The 19,150-nt window shown below is 42.8% G+C and overlaps 1 protein-coding gene across 5 annotated transcripts in view; it reads right to left on the bottom strand.

Annotated features, from left to right (window-relative positions):
- The window catches only part of GOLM2 (golgi membrane protein 2), a 510,098-nt gene that overhangs the window by 440,080 nt on the left and 50,868 nt on the right, over positions 1-19,150 (bottom strand). For all 5 annotated transcript variants that reach the window (XM_086957907.1, XM_086957904.1, XM_086957905.1 and 2 more), the window contains exon 2: positions 11,691-11,745. In XM_086957907.1, coding sequence (XP_086814033.1) covers positions 11,691-11,745 — 55 coding nt within the window. The remainder of the gene's footprint in view (positions 1-11,690; positions 11,746-19,150) is intronic.

The raw sequence follows: 19,150 nt of genomic DNA, 5'->3' as shown, positions 1-19,150 counted from the left end.
CATCTTGAAGTGCAGGTACTCCCATAAATGGTGTGGTGTTTTCTGTGGATGTGATGCACTAGATGGATTCCTTGTAGAGGATAGCGAGTCCGCCTCCTGGCTTGTGAAGGCGGTCCTCTCGAGCAATCTTATAGCCCGCTGGGATTGCTGCAGTAATGTCAGGAGCTGATGAGGGGTTGAGCCAGGTCTCTGTGATGAAGGGAAGTTGACAGCGTCACTGCTCAGAAGGCCCCATATTTCGGTTGTGTGTTTGCTGAACGATCATGTGTTGAGAAACATGCATGAGTTGACGTGCGGGTTTGCTATGGCTTGTGGCATATAGTGAGACTGCTGGTATCGGCCATGCTTGTGTGGTGGTGTGTGTGTTGGGTGGGGGTGTTGATGGCATTGTTAGCATATGTGTGGGAGTGTGGTTAGGTGGCTGCTGGAGAACCAAAAGTAGGTACAGGTGAAAGCACCTACTGAGGTATGATGTGCGGCTCTGCAGCAGTTGAGGGAATGGCATCCGGGGTCTAGTGACCTAAAGATTGCTGCAGAGTATCACTGGACGATGATCAGAAAAGGGTTCCTGGGGCTGGGCACGGTCCAGGCGCGGACAGACACACATGGGCTTGCCTTTGGCAGGCCCATGTAGCAGCTGTCACTAAGCAGGTCCTCAGTGGAAGGGGACGGAGTCGAGGCTGCCATGATTTAATTTCCTGTTCTGATGAAAAATGAAGTGCTCTTGCTAGACTTCTTCTTTTAAAGACGGTTTTGCCAGGAAAACTAGTAATGTCACTTGCTGGATAATGGGGAATTCAGTGATGTCACTTCCTGTGCAGGTGGATAATGGGAGATCCAGTGATGTCACTTCCTGTGCTGGTGGAGGAAAAAGGTTGTGTCTGAAAATTACACACTCTAGAAACTGTATATTTTGGTTCACACTGCTGGCTTGAATTCATTTGTCTGTGCTTCTATCAGCCACATGAAAGCTTCCAGGCGCGTTTGTCTATAGTGTGCTTCTAAGCTACCATTCAGCAACATGTAAGTGGTGTAGAAACACCAAATCACATTTGGTATTATGACTGCAATAAGCAAGCGTGTTTGTAGCCAAATCGTACAAGTGGCATCTGAGGTAAAGCGTGTGTCCTCTTCCAGTCTGCATTAACCCTTATTAGTCCAGGCAGAGAGTGAGGGAGTGAGGAGCAGAGTGCAGAAGTGATGAACAGCTGAAATCTGATGTCTCAAATCATCAGGAAGCTAAATACATTTATGCATCTCTGGAGAATGATCATGTTCTCACATTAATATCAGCGATGCCTATGCATCTACTGCTGTGGTTGTCAAGAGCATCCGTGTCATCATGGATATCGCGTTTCTTCCACCAAAACAAAGTGAAATTCAGACTACATCTCCTAAATGCATGGTTTTGAAATGAAAGCCCAAATCTAGAAACATGGTTTCAGTCTCATATTTATTTGGTATCAAATATACAATTGGGGAGATATTTTTGTTATACTGTGTAAGTTATATTGGCTGATGGAATTATTGTGAAGCCTAAATGTTACAGATTTGATGCCAGGTTTAGCTGATTCAGCCTTTCAGTTTTTAGAAGTTGATAAACTGAGTGTGGTTGTCATGGATAATATTAACACATGGTATTTACAGTACCAAGACATAAGGTATAAGCACTATGTAAATATTTTAATCAGCATTACTATTCTTAATTTAGTTACCTATAGAGAGGCAAAAGATTGGGGATTTTGTACCTTTGGTGTACAAGTTACACACAGATGCATACCACATGCAACTAACCTGCTGAACTATGACATCTGCTTTATGAGGATACTCAAACCTAATTTAGTACACCACACATCATAGATTTTCAACATTTTATATAAGGCATAATGTACCACCCAATTGTACATAATGATACTGAAAGCCATAAAGGAGTTCTGTGGCCACATGTAATATCATTTTAATCTGAACGCAGGGCTACTTTATACCGCATAATAAGATACATTCCCCATTCATCGAAAGAGCTGATTAGATGTCCCAAGTGAACATTGAGTAACTTATCCAGTCAGTTTCTTTGCCTTATGTGATTTGTAGCAGTTGTTTATATAACGAGGACCAGAAGTACCAGGATGCAAAGAAATATCAAGGACTATATGCATTACACACACACATTGCATGGTTGGGTCCTTCACATGATGCGGTTGTTCCATAGCCAGTCCAATTGGACTAGGAAGCTGGAGAAACTGAGTAGGAACCTCACTCTGTCCTTCATACGGCTCACTGAAGACAATGCACATGCCTGTTGCAAGACATTTGTTTTTTGTGTTGAAATTTTTTATTAGAAATTTGAAGATAAAAGTACAGATGCAAATAATGATACAGAGTAAAATCTTTGGTAAGTAAAAAATAGTACAAATGAAGAAAATTATTACACAAAATCTAATAAATATGAGAACATAAAGATAACATATATTCCATAATCCTAAATGCAATGATAATGAAAAGATTATAAAATAAGTGCAAGATGAAAGAAGAATGAAGGAAAGGAAAGAATAGAAAAAGAAGAAAATAATAAAGGAAAAGGAAAAAGAAGAGAAAAAAGAAAAGAAAAGAATAGGCAAAAATCCCAGAGCAACACAAATTTACATAAAAAGAGGTAAGGAAAGAAAATGTAAAGCTGAGCAATACGAGAGGAAGAACTCAAAAGAATAGGATTAAGAAGGTGGAACAATCAGAGGAGAAGGAGGAGTAAAGCCAGAATCATCATGCACAGTGGCTTCCAGAAGAGGGGACCACACCTGGAGAAAAATGGAAGCTTGATCCTGCAAATTATAAATTGTACGTTCATGTAGAGCTGTTTGTATCATCGCCACCAACCACTCTTCCTGCGAAGGAGGTAGAGGAGATTTCCAATGCCGTAGATGCACATTTTTGCCGTGGCCAGAGCTGTATGGAGAAGACGGGTTTGTGGTCTAGAAAGCTTCGGAAGGCTACGAAAATCATGCAAGATAATATTCAGAGAGGTAAGGGGTAGAGGGAGTGACATAGTAGTGACCAACGTCTTCCGTACAAAAACCAAAAAAGTGTCGTATGCGTAATATCACAAACAGAGGCTGAACACCTCCAACACAAAGTATGTGATATTAACTTAGCATGGTGTAACTTGACTGCAGACCAGTGCAATAAGTGTAGAATTTTAAAAACACAAAATTTAAGACTGGCTTCACGAACTCCCTTATGTAACCCTTCCAATATTTTATCCCATTGAGTATTGGAATATGTAACCGAGAGGCGAGATTGCCATTTCAACTGGAGAGCTTGTGAGAGAGGTTGTGAAAATAGAGGATGCAAGAAAGTTTTATAAAGACCAGAAGTCACACCTTTAAGATTCCCCCACAACTGTAGATAGGACAAAAGAGGAGATACAGATATCAAGTCAGGCGGGGGACCCAAATATTTCGTGAGAGCTTGCTGGAGCTGGGTGTATTTGCAGGATTGAATGGATGGCAGATGGAATTCCTCACAGAGTTAAGAAAAAGATTTAAGAGTGTTATTGTGAAACAACTGATCTATTGTCTGAATACCAGCTTCCTGCCATATGGGCCAGGACAGAGTGCGACCTCCAACCCGAACGGCAGAATTATCGATAAAGGAGCTTTAATATGGATGCGTGAGTTAGATTTAAGTATACGATGACTCCTCTGCCATGATTTGGACATTGCAAATAAGATAGGGTTTTTAGGATCAGAACAACTGACCCCTTTACCATAGAGAAGGGACAAACCTGGACCAGAAGTTAACAAGTGACGTTCAAGGGGGACCCATTGAGGGATATCTTTAGATTTAGGTAGATAAAAGAAAAGTTGCGAAAGATGAAGAGCAAGTCAGTAATGTTCGATAGAAGGGAGACCCAAACCCCCTTGTAGCTGATGAGATTTTAATTTTGCAAAGGCAAGACGCGGTTTAGCCGTGCCCCAGACAAAAAGTTTAATTTTGGAGTCAATGGATCTCAGAGTGGTTAAGGGGATGTGAAAATGAAGCATACCCAAGACATAAAGGAAACGAGGAAGAGTAACCATCTTGACCGCCTGTACTCGCCCCCACAAGGACAAACCGAGAGCCTTCCATTTATCAAAGTCTCTTTGCATTTGCGCGATTAAAGGAGTCAAATTGTCCGTGACTATATTATCCAACCCTCTATTTATTACGATTCCTAAGTACTTAAGCCGGGATGATTGCCAATGAAAAGGGAAACCAGAAATCACATCCTTTGTTGTACCAATAGTCATGGGTAATGCTTCACTCTTAGCCCAATTTATCTTGTAACCAGAAAAGGAAGAGAAATCATTAATGATGCGGAGGAGAGCAAGAAGGGAGCGGGGAAGATCAGGGAGTGTGAGGAGAACATCATCCGCATATAAATACATTTTTGAGTGACCAATTGGAAGGGGAACACCTATTACCTCAGCAGATTGTCGTACCGCAGCAGCAAAAGGTTCCATTGCGAGAAGAAAAAGAAGAGGGGAAAGTGGGCAACCTTGACGAGTACCTCGTCTGATTGGGAATGGGGTAGATAGGAAACCGCCGCAATTGACCTGAGCCGATGGGTCATCGTAAAGCAGCCGCACTTTATCTATAAACTTGTCACCTAACCCAAATGTTTGCATGACAGAAAAAAGGTATTCCCACTCAATACGATCAAATGCTTCTTCAGCATCTAGAGAAAGAAGTAACGCATTGTCAGTGAGATGTTTAGCTGACCATAAAGTATGAGACAGAGTGCGTAAATGGTTACGAGATGACCTACCCGGAACAAAACCTACCTGCGAATTATGGATTAAAGAAGGTAGAACTTTACGAAGGCCTGAAGCAAGAATGCAAGCAAGTATCTTAACATCAGAATTTAAAAGAGATATGGGCCTATAACTACTGCACAACAAAGGATCTTTGCCAGGTTTCGGTAAGACAGCTATAACAGCCTTGTTGGAAATAGGACCAAGAGAAGACTCCTCCACTGCCTCCCCAAATGCAGCATGTAAAGTATCGATCATACTCTGACCGGTCCATTTAAAGAATTCAGGAGGAAAACCATCATCTTCCGGAGCTTTATGATATGGCAATGCAGCTATCGCTGAAGATATTTAATCTTTCGTAATAACACCCTCCAGTAGGGCTCTACCCTCATCGGAGAGTTTTGGGAGATGGACTGCATCTAAAAAATTGGACATCGCAAGTGTGTCTATATGAGTACTTGGAGAGTAAAGAGATCTGTAGAATGAAGCGAATTCTTCAACAATCTCTTGTGGTCGAGTAAGTACGTCACCATTACTTGATTTAATAGCTGGGATTGCCATATTGGCCTCCCTCTGTCTCAATTGCGCAGCTAATAGCCGACCAGCCTTTCCCCCCCTGCTCATAATGACGTCCTTTCATCCTTTGTAAAGCGTATTCAGCTTTAGAAGTAAAGAGACTATTAAGAGACATTTGTGCTTTCTCCAGTGATTTTCGAACCTGAAGGGTTGGATTTAAGATATTTGATTGAGAAAGTTGGCGAATGTTCTAGTCCAAAGCAGACCGTTTATCTGCATTTTCCTTATTGCGAAAAGCAGCGTCCCGCATGAGTTGACCCCAATCGTTGCCTTGGCCGCTGCCCAAACCATTCTCTTAGAAGAGACGGATGTATCATTGAGAATAAGATAATCTTGGAGTTGTGATTGCAAAAGGAGTTTACCTGCTGGCGCTCTATACCTAGCTAAATTAATGCCCCATGGTTTACGTCCTGGTTTGGAAAGACCGAAGTCAAGAGACAAGAGAACAGGGGAATGGTCGGAGATGGCTGCTTCCAGGATCTGGGACTGTGTAACCAATTGGATTGCCCGTTGTGAAAGAAGAAAATCATCGAGACATGAGAATGTACCATGCGAAGGGGAGAAAAACATATATTTTTTGTCCTGAGGATTACTCAATCTCCAATGATCAACTAGACCAATATCAGCAAGAATATCCCGGAAAATGGCTCTATATGGAGCATTAACAGTGTCAAAACAACCTGTTCTGGCAAATACATACCGACCTTCCGGATCAGACCATGTTTTGAGAATTGTGAAGGGAAGTGACTTTCGAAGAAGTATGGCTACCCCGCACTTATGAACAGGGTTAGGGTTGGTGGGATCATGCTTGGAGACACTACTATGAATCACCTTACCGACCCAATCTCTGCTGAGTTTACTAGATTCAATGTCATCTAAGTGCGTTTCCTGCAATAAAGCAACGTCCACATGTTTAGATCGTAAGTATGTTAGTACTTTTTTACGCTTAATATAATGAGTGAGACCATTAACATTCCAGGAAATCACGGACAACGAATTAGGAGAGGACATGGTAGGGGAGGTCAAGAGGTAAATAGAAAGGAAAGGAAGCTATTGGACAAAAATTAGAGAAGAAAGATGTTGCACTGGGAAGTAATAGACCAAGTGAGTCGAGGAAAAGGAAAAGAAGAAAAAGAAAAGAAAGGAAGAGAAGAGGAAAAGAAAAGAAAATACAGAAGTAGTTTAGAAAAGCAAAGTGAGTATCTAAGATAAACAGATCAGGTAGAAACGAACAAACGAAAAACAATAAAATAGAAAAAGAGAAGAGAACCTAGACTGTTATATACGGGTCTGGGCGCACTGAAAGTAGCGCCAAGGGGTAATCGGACCCCCTCCGAGGAAAGACGACTGGGGATCTAGAGAGCAAAGGATAATATGGAATATACGAGACAAAATAGAGCAAGGCAATATTATCAAAAATCGTGTGAAAACATTAAGTATCATCATAAAATACAGCCAATTAATAAAGAGAATGATTAAATGCATGTTATAAATACCATACAATAAATAATAACTCGAGAAGGCAAGAAAAGAAGACTAAAGGAAGTGGATTAAATGAAGGAGTCCCCACAGCAAACAGTAAAAGAAATAAATAAGATGTATGAAGGAAACATGAGAAATAATGTATGAAACAGAACAAAGTAAAGAATGCCATAGGAAGAAAGGGAGAAAGAATTAGTAGACAAAAGAAGAAAAGCACTCATGGGGAAACATGAGAGCACGACTAGAGACAATTTATATATAAGTGAGTAGAACAATATAATAAAAGTGTATCATGTCAAAACCTAACGTATCTGATAAAGCAGATGAACAGTGTAAATCTAAACACAATAACCAGAACATGGAAAAGGGGCATGAATGGGGAGTAAGTCCCATATGTAATAAGTAATGCATATGCAGTATATAATGAGCGAGACCTACAATGCATAAATACTCCAATTTGTTGAAAACTCACAGTATAACAATAAAACATATAGCTCAAAATAAAACAATGTGCATAGTTTATAATACTATAGATCCACAGGTGAAGAAGTAAACAGTTAAAACATCAGATAATAGGAATTATCCTAATCCAAAAATAGCAATAATACAATAAAGCAAAAATATCAGTCAGCATCTGAAGGTTGTTTAAGCGGTGACCTAGACGTGTTCCTTTGTGGCATATTAGTTAGGGAGGAAACTGAGTGCAGTGCCAAGGTCTTATCATCCTGAGAACGAGGCAGACGAGTAATATCCCTGCCACGTTGCCGAGGGTCATTAGAGGGTCACAAAGAAGACGCCGTAGGATCCGCAGACGACTCCTTGGACTGAGCAGTCGGAACACAGGAGGAAGAGTGAGCGTCCATATCATCAGTCGTGATGGTACATAAAAATTGCTGAAGGAGAGCAGGATCGTAGAAGTCCTTGGAATCTCCTTTCCTGGTTATGCGAAAACATGCGGGTTCAAATAGGTCGTACTTGATGTCCAGTCTACGCAACTGAGGCCGTAGACAGAGGAACCCCTTCCGTCTTTCATTTGTTTCTTTGGAGAAGTTCGCCACCATATGGATAGTATGGCCTTGAAATAAGAAGGAGCCACGTGAACGGGCTATTGACAAGATCTGTTGAGTGTGCTCATGTCGAAGAAAGCAAGCAATAATTGGTCTAGGTCGATCAGAAGCATCAGAACGTGGGGGCCCAAGTCTATAAGCACGTTGTAGTTCGAGAGGAGGAGAAAAAGAAATACCAGTCAGTATAGGAAGAGTCTCACAAAGAAAAAGCTTCATGTCTTGCTTTTCAACAGTTTCTGGAAAACCAAAAAAACGAATATTGTCTCTACGACTACGATCCTCCAAATCAATAATTTTACTATGCAAGAATAAGAGATCTTGATCTGAACCATGGACAGTATCCATTCTAGTTTCCATATATGAAATCTTGGAGTCAATAGCATCAATCCGTGTATGGAAGGTAGTAAGTTCATCACAAATCGACTTAGTTTCAGTAGCCAAAGATGACATTGTGATGTCCAGCCCCTCCAGTCTGCGATTGACACCGGAAATCTCTAGCAGGATACGTTGCATAGTATCTGACAAAGACTTGTCGCTCTGAGATGATGCAGTTGACGATGTAGGGGGCCATGCGGAGCCATTTCCTTTCACTAGTGTGTTAGAATTTTGTTTCACCACTTCAGTAAACAGTGGCGGTTTGGGACCACGACCCCCATTTCTGTTATTGGACATCATAGCGTACCGTTGTAAAGGTGGCCTACACCAACGGATTGATAAGGTATTGGAGTGTGAAGCAATGATGAGACCAAGAGTACATCAAATAATCAAATGCAGAGAAAAATATGCAATAAAGCAGTTACCATCATATGCAACATTACTAAAAATGCAACAAATTAAGGAATCACTATAACATTACTACAAAATAGCAGTACAATATGAAACCGGTTCAGAGTAAGAACAGCATGTTCTGCGCACAAACCCCCCCCCCTCCCCTCTTGTTGAGGAAAAGCATGGGAGTGAGATGAGGCAATAGAGTAGGCAGGACATTCATCTAGGACTATGCCAAGCAAAACAATTTGCATAAACTAATAACATATGGCAGTAATTGTGAATGAAAAATCAGCCCTTTCCCTTTTACTCCCCATCTGCCTCCTCTTTTATAAGCGGAACTGGCAAGGTGTCGTAGTGGAGGAGCAGGGTGACATAGAAAGGGAAGTGAGAATACTGATAGAGCCAAGTAACTCCGACCCAAATGACATATATGTCTCCTAATATGGCTGAATAAAAATGCCAAGGCCAAATGGTTGAAGTCAAGGAGGAACTGTACTTCTGCGAGTAAATCTTGCCGTGCCGTGAAGATTGACTGTTCAAGGGATATGTTACCCTGCTGCGGTATGCATTAGTAATGATTATAAAAAACGATAAATCATGCCACTGGAGTCCTGCAAGAATTGCTATTGCACCTGGGTACTTGTACACCTCTAACTAGAAAGAAACACACTTTATTAGAATGATGAATATGCCAGCTCTGCAAATATCTTTTCCCCCTTTCTCTTTATGGTGCCTATTTCAGTTAAAATCAATGGCAGCTGAGGGAAAAACTATGTCAACATATCTGACAAAAAAGACATAGTAGGAGAGTAAAATGAAAAAGAGGAAAAATGACAGACATGATGGGGCAAGTAAATCTGACCCAACTGTCACCTAAAGCTGCAATATAAAAGGCACCAGAGTCAATTGTGTAAAGTCAAGGATGGAAAAACGAAGCAGCTTTCTTATAAATGAATTTGGAGGCACAGTTATTGTTGTGGATTGCTCCTCAGGGAATTATACCAAAAATGTGAAGAGAACCCCCTCTAAATGGACCTGGAGGGGCGTTGTAGGTTGCTAAGACCAGCTGACCAGGACATAAGCAGACTTTTGCCGTGCTGAAGCGCGACTCCACCGACTGAGGAGGCGCGGCATAGAATTGGAGGAGGCGCGGCCCTGTATTAACGAGGCCGCCGCCTTTGCTGAGGAGAGGCGCCGCTTCAGGAGCAGGCGAACGCCGGGGTGTGCTCGATAAGAGCTGGCTACCTCACCATCAAGCCGCTTCGACGGAGACAGGCGCCACCACTCCGCGAGTAGAAATCACCGCCACAACCCGCATGGTCTCCGGCGTCTTCCAAGCACCACAACGACGACCCTCGTGCACAGGTAAGGCTGAGGAGCTTGTTGGGGGTCCGTCCCTTGGCGGAGCTCCTCTAGCAGGCGGCCATTTTCCTGCGTGGCCAGACCACGCCCCCGTTGCAAGACATTTGGTTAACTTAAAGTGGGCTTCCAGCCCGCATATTGTTTACAATTGGTTAGCCTAATTGTCGCTTTCATTTGCTTGCTTCTTATTTGATGGTTTGTTTGGGCTTTACTTCCCGGTCATGAGTGTGTCCCTCCCTTCAAGCATGGACACATAACTGTATCCTTACACTGCTTGTTTTTATAGTGTTACTATTCTACATCTTGCCTAAGAATGCATGTGCTGTCTTTTACAAGACCTCGCGCTACCTTACAGGGGGCTTAGAGGTTGCCCATGCTTACCATTTGGCTGCTTTCACAGTCACTCTTATTTGCTTGCTTCTCATTTATTGGTCAGCTGCAGTAGGCTTCCTTCCACTGAGTGCGTTTGTCTCTCTCCTAGAGCATGGATACATTCATTTTTTCCTTCCACTGTTTGCTTTTTTATGTTCTATTTTTTCCTTTTTGTTTAAGTATTCTACGAGTGTGCATGTTTTTCAGCGGTCTCCCTGGTGTACTTCTACCGCCTCCATTTTCTTTCCCAAGTCCCTGCAACCTGCCACTTGCTGCTTGCCCCCAGCCCCCATCTCTCCCGCCCAACAGTCTGTCTGCTTGCTCCCTGGCCCTCCCTCCTTCCTCTTTTGTCCGTCTGCTTGCCGAAGCCCCTAACTCCCAGCCTACGTTCTCTTTTCAACTTGCCCTCAGCCCATTGTGCCTGTCCACGATTGTCCATCTGCTGGACTCCAGGCACCCTCTCACCCTCTGCTGTGCGTCTGCTTGTCCCAGACTTTCCCTCTCTCCCTCCTACCCTCGGTTGTCCGTTCACTTACCCTCAGCCACTCCTCACTTCACTCCGTTGCCCCCACTGCCCTCCATCCTCTGTGGTCTGTGTGCTGCCCCTCCCACTCTCCCTCTTCCATGTTGCCTCCTAAACTCCATCCATCCGTGTGGCCTTCTGCCCTCCCTCCCTCAATCACTCTGTGTTGTCTGTGGGAGCAATAGCAAAAAAAATAAAAGTGCTCCACTGGATGCATAATAGCTTTCTGTTCCCCCTACTTTAGCCATGCTGCACAGCAGCCGCACAGTAACCACATGGATACAAAACATTGGAAGAGAGTATAACCTTAATAGGCGCGACCTGAGGCCCTTTTTTTTTACAATGCTGAATTTTGTGGTCCCAGTTTATTCCTCCTATGTTTCATTAACTGAAAATATCATGTCACCCGTCTGGAACAAGAACCTAACCCCAGGTCTTATCTCTATCACATGGTAAAAATGCCTTTTTAATTGAAGTTGACATTACTACTTTGAGCATGTTTATTAGTACTATATACAGTTTATTTTCTTCTGCACTGGATTTCAATTAACAAAGCATTCAGGTACTCAAAGGTGTTCGGGCAAGGCAGACAGTAATGTAAACAAACCTTGTAATTTAAAAAATACAGAAAAAAATAAAGAAGCTAGTTTAGTCCAATAACTTTCTTGGAAAGCCTACAAATCAGTAAAGTATTACACGTGAAACAAAGGACACAAAGAAAGTACCAGAAAAAAGTCAGTGTCTTACCCTTTAAATGAGCAATGTCAGCCATTAGACGAGACATATTTTTCTGCATGCCAATCTAAAAAAGACAACAAATAAAATCTATGAGTAACATCTTCAACAGCCAGTCATTTTAGCATGTCATTAAGATGCCAGAAGGGTGAGGATTAAATCTCACAAACAGATATCAAAGTAGTGGGCCTATCGTGTGTGTGTGTGATGGGTGATGCAGGGGCAGTTAGGAAAGCAGTGTGTGGTTGGAGATCGAGGTAAAGGTGGGAACTGTGGGGGTAAATGTCTTGTATAAATGTTTTTATTTGAGAACGAGTGTGTGCGAGGGGGCAGTAACATGGGTGGATCAATGTGTGTAAAGTTTTCTGTGTGGGACACAAACAGATGTGGACTCTAAGATGCACCACGCCTCATGTGTGTGGAGTACAATACATGTGAGAAGTAGAGATCTTGAAATGTGCATAAAGCTAGAAGCATACAGCTCACTAGGCCATCTTACCTCAGTTAAACGGCCTGGTGCTGCGTGTTTTCTTTATAGTCTCCATTAATGTAGTCAGGATTAAGGGTTGGGTGACAAATGGCTAGCCTTATTTATTTTTATGTTTTGGTAAAATTATCGGATTAATTAGGTCATCTTCATCCGATGTTAACCGCGTTTTACCTATATATGGCAGTACTGAGGTTTCTTCAAGCATTCCGTTATCTTCATTATATGCTATTTCATATGCATTTTTAGTTTCATTTTTTTTTTACTTAACGGGGACCCCCGGTAAATCTTCCTTTTTTTGTAGTTTGTGTTTATTAATTTATTTTACGTGCTTTACAAGGCGAGGGAGTTCACACCTGTTCCTTTTTAAAGATTCCTCATACTCTTCTTACCCCCCACCACTATTTAATGTATCCCTTAACCCAAGACATTTGTATTTCCTTTACGATTTTTGTTGTTATTTCGATGTAATTACCCACAGCTGTTTGTAGCCGGAGGTAACCAAACCTAACATAAAATATCATCCTTCTGGCCTGCTCGGCGAGTTTCTCCTGCTAACACAATATCTTCAAGTCCGCTGAGGGAGTTGCACTGCAAATTACTGTTTTGGTCCACTGTCAGAACATAGGCTTCTGCTAGAATGGAATAGCATGTGGTTTTGGGAATACCTGGCAAACAACTGGTGGATGGGAGTGGCCTGGGAGTGGCCTTTAAAACTATACCCCCCCTCGAACGGCACTTAGAGCCCTCCCCCCCCCCCCCCCCTCCCCGGAAACTTCATTCAGTACTCTTTAATCAGAGTTATTCACCTGGTCGCTGTTGGTTGGGTGTGGCGTTAGATGTGGCTGTTTGATGCGTTTTGCAGTCCATGAGATGAATGAATGGCGAAGTCATGATGTCTGAAGCACATGATAATAATAATAAATAATAATAATCCACATTTGTAAAGCGCACAATCACCCGTAAGGGTCTCTAGGCGCTGGGGGCCGTCGGGAAGATTAAGCAAGCTATAGCCCTGAGTCACATGGTGCTGGACTAATCTGCCTGCCGGTGCCGGGGATCGAACCGTGATGAGTTTGCTTTTGGTGGGAGTCAATCTGAATGTAACTCTACGTGGCCTACAAGGCTCTTGGAACAGAGCTTTGCTAGTATACAAATGACTGACTGAAATGAGTTTGTGCCCGTCCAGCAAAAAACTTGTAATGTGTGCCCAACGATATTTCAAGTCACCCCATGCTGAACTTCACTGTAAAATGCAAATCAATATGCCTGTAATGCGGTTCCATACTATGGCTGGCCGTTATACGTTTTGAACACACCTTTTGACAGACACAAGTTTCCCACCAGTGCTCACGTTTCCCATAAATACTATGCTTGGTATACAATATCGGCAGCTGATGGATCCATAGACAGACATCTGGGCAGTGGTTTATTTAACAAAGTGAATGAAGCACTGTATCCAACCCACAGGTTGAGCCAAGGCCGGACTGGCCTAGCGGGCATCTGACATTTCCCAGGGAGGCTGGAAGGGTGTTGGCTGATTTTGCAGTGGTTGGGGCCAGTGTCGCGATATCGGCCCCTAGAATCAAAAGCAGCAGGGGGGCTGGTCCTTCAACATTGCCAGGGTTGCTTTGGGTTCTCAGTGGGCCCTTGGCTAACCCCCTTAATTCCTGAAAATTAGCACCTTAGTAGCTTGCTGAAATCCAATATTTGTAAGGGTGCATGTGATAGGGTGTCGATGGAGCAGAATGCATGTTGAGAAGAGGTGTGAGGGCACATGGGAGAGGGAGGTGAACAATAACCAGTGAGTATACTAGTTCATGGGAATATGTTGATCAGTTTCAGAACTGAGCTACAGATCACTAGCCCAGCCAAACAACCCTCACATGAATTACATTTCTAGATTTCCACTTCATTTATTTTTCAGTTCCATCTCTCAAACCAGATTAACATCATGTACTGTAAGCAAACAAGAGCATTTGAAAAACCAAAAGGTCTCACCTCTTGGCTGTGCCAATATTTTTTGACAAAGCTGTTCTGCATTGGCAAAAATAATTTTTATAAAATCATAGAATGATTTGCAGAATTATTTAAACTATGTGGTGTGTTGTGTTGTTGAGTTGTATTATGTGACTTGGTATCAAATTATGTGGTGTGGATTGCAAATGTATGGAGTTGAGTTGTGTGGTATGGAACTGTGTGGAACAATCAATATTAAAATTGCAGTGGACTATCATCCACTTCCAAATATCAATTAAGTAGTATTTGGGAAAGGGCTAAAATTCAGTTTATTTATTGTTTCAGTTGCAAGCCTTACAATAGTTAAAAATCACAATTAAAAAGAAACATAGTACATAGATTTGAATCAAACATGAGATCCACCAAATTCATGAGTTAATATCATACATAAATAATCCCCTAAATAAAATTATAACTTATAACACATAAATATAGCCTTATGGATAAAATTAAAACATGAGAAATTAATATGTGAAAAAACATGAAAAGATGTACAACATGGACAGTCAATTGATAGACTTGTGCAGTGAAGGGTCCAATTAAAGTGCAAATGAGAGGAAGCATGGGAGCACATCAGACAACATACAATAAAACAATAATTCAGCAACCATCTTCACTAAAGAGTAACACCACTGGAAAAAGTAGCTGCAAGGACAGTAAGGACAAACAATTAATAGTTCACTGTAGTACAAAACCTGTTAAAGTGCAGTGCAAGGAAAAATAAAAGCATAGCAGTCAATATCAGATCAAATACGTTCTCGTGGAAAATCAAAAACCATCAATGTTCGAGATTATTGATTGTTCTTGTTGTCCTGTAGCTACTGTCTTTATAGGCATTAAATATATCAGTTTGATGCAGGGACCTGTTCAGATGCAATTGCGTGGAAGCATAAAAACATGGTACATGATATCAGATAAAATTCATTCTAGTAATTGGTCAGAAATCATCAACACTGGAAAAATCAAGTCCATCTGGAAGCATAAAAAGGATCACCAAGATTAGGGAGCTATTAGATAACAACTATGGTATGAGTAAAACAGTGATAACATTGTATTAAAGAGAAAATGTATGTAGGATATAGGAGGGATCTCAGCAGCGAATGCCCCTCCGATATAGGTCATCCAAATATCTTAACCCCTTCGATGCTGGTGACAAAGCCAACTCGTCATGGGCGTTACCTGCGCTGCGCGCATGACGAGCTGACTTTGTCACGTAACGCGGGTTTTTACATTTTCAGCGCGCAGCGGGAAAACCCGCTAGCGCGCATGCAGTTAAAACCTAAAGCAACGGGCAAAGCTTTGAGCAGTGACCAAGCAGCCCATAAATATGATGCTACAGAGTGAAGTATAAACTCCTTGTCATCCTGAAGCCCCACGACAAAGGAGATTTCAACAATTATCCCCATAGAGCCTAAAAGGAGGAAGAAGCCACCACCTATGTTTGGAGGCATTTACTGAAGAAAATAACAACAGATTTCATAGGTTGTCCTTCCCTTCAAATACACATTTACAATGGTCAGAACCAACAGCAAGTCTGAAGCATCTAGTTAGATATTCCCTAATCAGCAATGTACCCAACCTGAATTTCATATAGAATGTTCATTTGAACTCAGGGTAGATCACATCCAAATAGAACATACACGGAGGGCCATGGTCGCTGCTGAAATAATTGCCTGATAGGAGCCCAGGCTTCAGCGCCTTGAACTGCTTAATCCGCAAAGACTCATGATAGCAGTCTTTAATCATATCTGCAGTGTCCCACCTTACTCTACTTGGTTATGACCATACAAACCCAAACTGCAGCTCATTCATCATCATATATATCTTTATTCGGTCATTTGTAGAAAAAAACATCAAAGTATACAAGGTATAAAACAAATATATCTACAGTTAAAATAGTATTAAACCATTGCAATCACAAATACAAATGACATCTGGAATCAATTTAAGAACAGGAGTACATATACCATCAATCTAATCATGCTTAGGAAGAGAAGCGATATGACCACCAAGCATATGAGAAGTAAACCATATAAATCAAGTAAGGATATAAAATACATATATATCATGAGAAAATAAAACAAGGAGTTAAAATGGTGTTGTAACTAACAGACATTTTTTGCGAATCAACTAGAAGTATAACTGGAAACGACTGAGGGGAAAAAAAATATAGGCCCAGAAGTGTCTGTTTTTAAGATTCTGAACGCAATCTGATACTTATTAACACACATGTTAAGGCAAATAGGTCTAATCCATCTCCTGCGTAACTGCCTGTATTCAAGGCAGACGAACAATATATGTTCTTCGATTTCATCAGCTTCGCAGCATGCCGGGCAGGTGTCCACAACTAGGCCCCTCTCCTCTTTCCCCGGAAATTTCAGAAACAGATTACCATACCTAAACCTGATATACAGGCTTTTGGCAAGAGTAGGCGAGATCAGGTCAAGGAACGGTTTAAATAGGGACCAGGATTTTATGATTAAGAAGTTTGTTGTTAGCTGGCCACTGGCTGGATTATTGATATAGTGCTCCCCCTCCACCTTCCAGTAAATAACTTTAAGGGACAGAGTGTCACGTCTGGTGGCCCTTTCTGGGTGCTCCCATAAGCCTGTTAGGTTCAATAGCTTGCACCATTTAGCGATATGCTTGAACCAAGGAAGTTGTTTAGCCCCGTTAAGTGCAAGGACCTCCCGTAAAGAGTTACGATTTTTAGTTAATTGGGGAGTAGTCCATAGACGCAACAAATAGGTTAGGGGTTTTAGGGCGGTCAGATCACCAATTCTTTTTAGCCCAAGGTCACAAAAAAGTGGGGTGAGTGGTGTTGTGACAGGTAGCGCGATCAGAGCCCTTGCAAAGTTATTCTTGCAAATCGTTAGCCGATTTACAGGAGTGAATCCCCAGATCTCCGCTCCACACAAAGCTCCGTTTTGGGCTTTTGCACAGTATAATTCAAGTTCCAGGGAGAGGGGTTGGGTATAGGATTGTTTAAAAAATCATAATACTGATTTGGATCTTTGGCATAAGGTTAGGAAGCTCTTCCTCAGCTGATATTCCCAACTAAGCGACTCATTTAAGCCTATGCCCAAGTAGTCAAAATATTGTACTCATTCCAAAGGTTCATGTATGAGCTTGACCTCTCGTATACCACCCTTTTTTTTACCGAGCACAGTAAATTTTGTTTTTGTGGTGTTCAGTTCCAATTTCCTCTCCTTACAAAAGCTCAGAAATGTGTTCAATAAAACTTGTAAGCCCATAGGGGTAGTGGATATTAGTAGCGAATCGTCGGCAAAGAGCAAAATGGGTACTTTGGCATTGTTAAGCGAAGGGGCGTCATTTTTGCAATCCAGTAAACAATTCACCACATCATTAATATACAGAGAGAACAATGTGGGGTCGAGGACACACCCTTGGCGCACCCCACGTTCAATCGGAATCCTCTCTGTCAGTTCCCCATTTACCTCCCACCTGACCTAGGCATAATTATCCTTATTGAATGTGGCAATCACATTCACTGAGTGAACCATGGTCAACCTTGGTCAAGCATAGTCTTCCACAACAAAGTTACGCAGTACCAAATCGAATGCAGCTCGCAGGTCCACGAAAGCAACATAAAGCTGCTGTTTACTAAGTAGCACGTACTTCCATGCTAGCAGGGAAAATCTAAAAGCTTGGTTGCACGTGCTAATTTTTGCACGAAAGCCAGCTTGAGCTGGGGACAATATCATATTATCATCCATCCATTCTTGGAGTTTATCTAAAACTTTTCTAGCAAAAACCTTCTGTAAGTTGTCTATCAGACTAATGGATCTGTAGTTAGAGGGGATGGCAGGATTGCCCTTTTTGAAGATGGTTATTACCTCTGCCCCCCTCCAAGTTTCCAGAATATCACTACCAGCTAATCTACAGTTAGACAGAAGGTTTATATATGGTGCCCATATCGCGGGTTCAGATTTGTACAAGTTCCATGGAATCAGATCGGGTCCAGGGGTTTTACACATTTTTAGGTCTCGGACCGTAGGCTGCACTTGCGCAGTCTCGCACTGAGATTTAATGTGTCTTAGTATGGGGGCTTGAACCCGCCCCTCTTCTCCATTGGCTGGCTTCCTAAACTGAGGCCAGCCATTGGAGGAGAGGGGTGTCACTCCGTTCAAGCCCCGTCTTTTTCGGATTCGGGGGCGCGTTTTTTGCAGTTTTTAGCTCAGTGACATCATCCGTCACTCAACAGCAAAAACCACACCCCCGAATGCGAACATGTCGGCGCTTTTCAGACACCATTTCTGCCCGACCGACCCCGCAAGAAGTCGAGAAGCTGCCTAGTCCTCCGGTGAGTGCTTGCTGTCCTAGCCCCCCCTCGTTGCTTGTGCCCTGCCCCCTCGTTGCTTGTGCTTGCTGTCCTGCCCCCTCGTTGCTCGTGCTTGCTGTCCTGTCCCCCCTTTGTTGATCGTGCTTGCTGTCCTGCCCCCCTCGTTGCTCGTGCTTGCTGTCCTGCCCTCCCTCGTTGCATGTGCTTGCTGTCCTGCCCCCCTCGTTGCTCGTGCTTGCTCTCCTGCCCCCCTCGTTGCTTGGGCTTGCTCTCCTGCCCCCCCCCTTGTTGCTTGTGCTTGCTGTCTTGCTCCGTCGTTGCTCGTGCTTGCTGTACTGCCCCCCCTCGTTGCTCGTGCTTGCTGTCCTGCACCCTCGTTGCTTGTGCTTGCTCTCCTGCCCCCTCGTTGCTTGTGCTTGCTCTCCTGCCCCCTCGTTGCTTGTGCTTGCTCTCCTGCCCCCTCGTTGCTTGTGCTTGCTCTCCTGCCCCCTCGTTGCTTGTGCTTGCTCCCCTGCCCCCTCGCTGGTTGTGCTTGCTCTCCTGCCCCCCTCGTTGCTTGTGCTTGCTGTCCTGCCACCTCGTTACTTGTGCTTGCTGTCCTGCCCCCTCGTTGCTTGTGCTTGCTGTCTTGCCCCCCCTCGTTGCTTGTGCTTGCTGTCCTGC

The sequence above is a fragment of the Lissotriton vulgaris genome, chromosome 2_1 (genome assembly GCF_964263255.1).
Source record: "Lissotriton vulgaris chromosome 2_1, aLisVul1.2, whole genome shotgun sequence".
Lineage (NCBI taxonomy): Eukaryota > Metazoa > Chordata > Amphibia > Caudata > Salamandridae > Lissotriton > Lissotriton vulgaris.
Note: the sequence above shows the minus strand (reverse complement) of the source record. Positions and strands in the feature narration are given on the sequence as shown.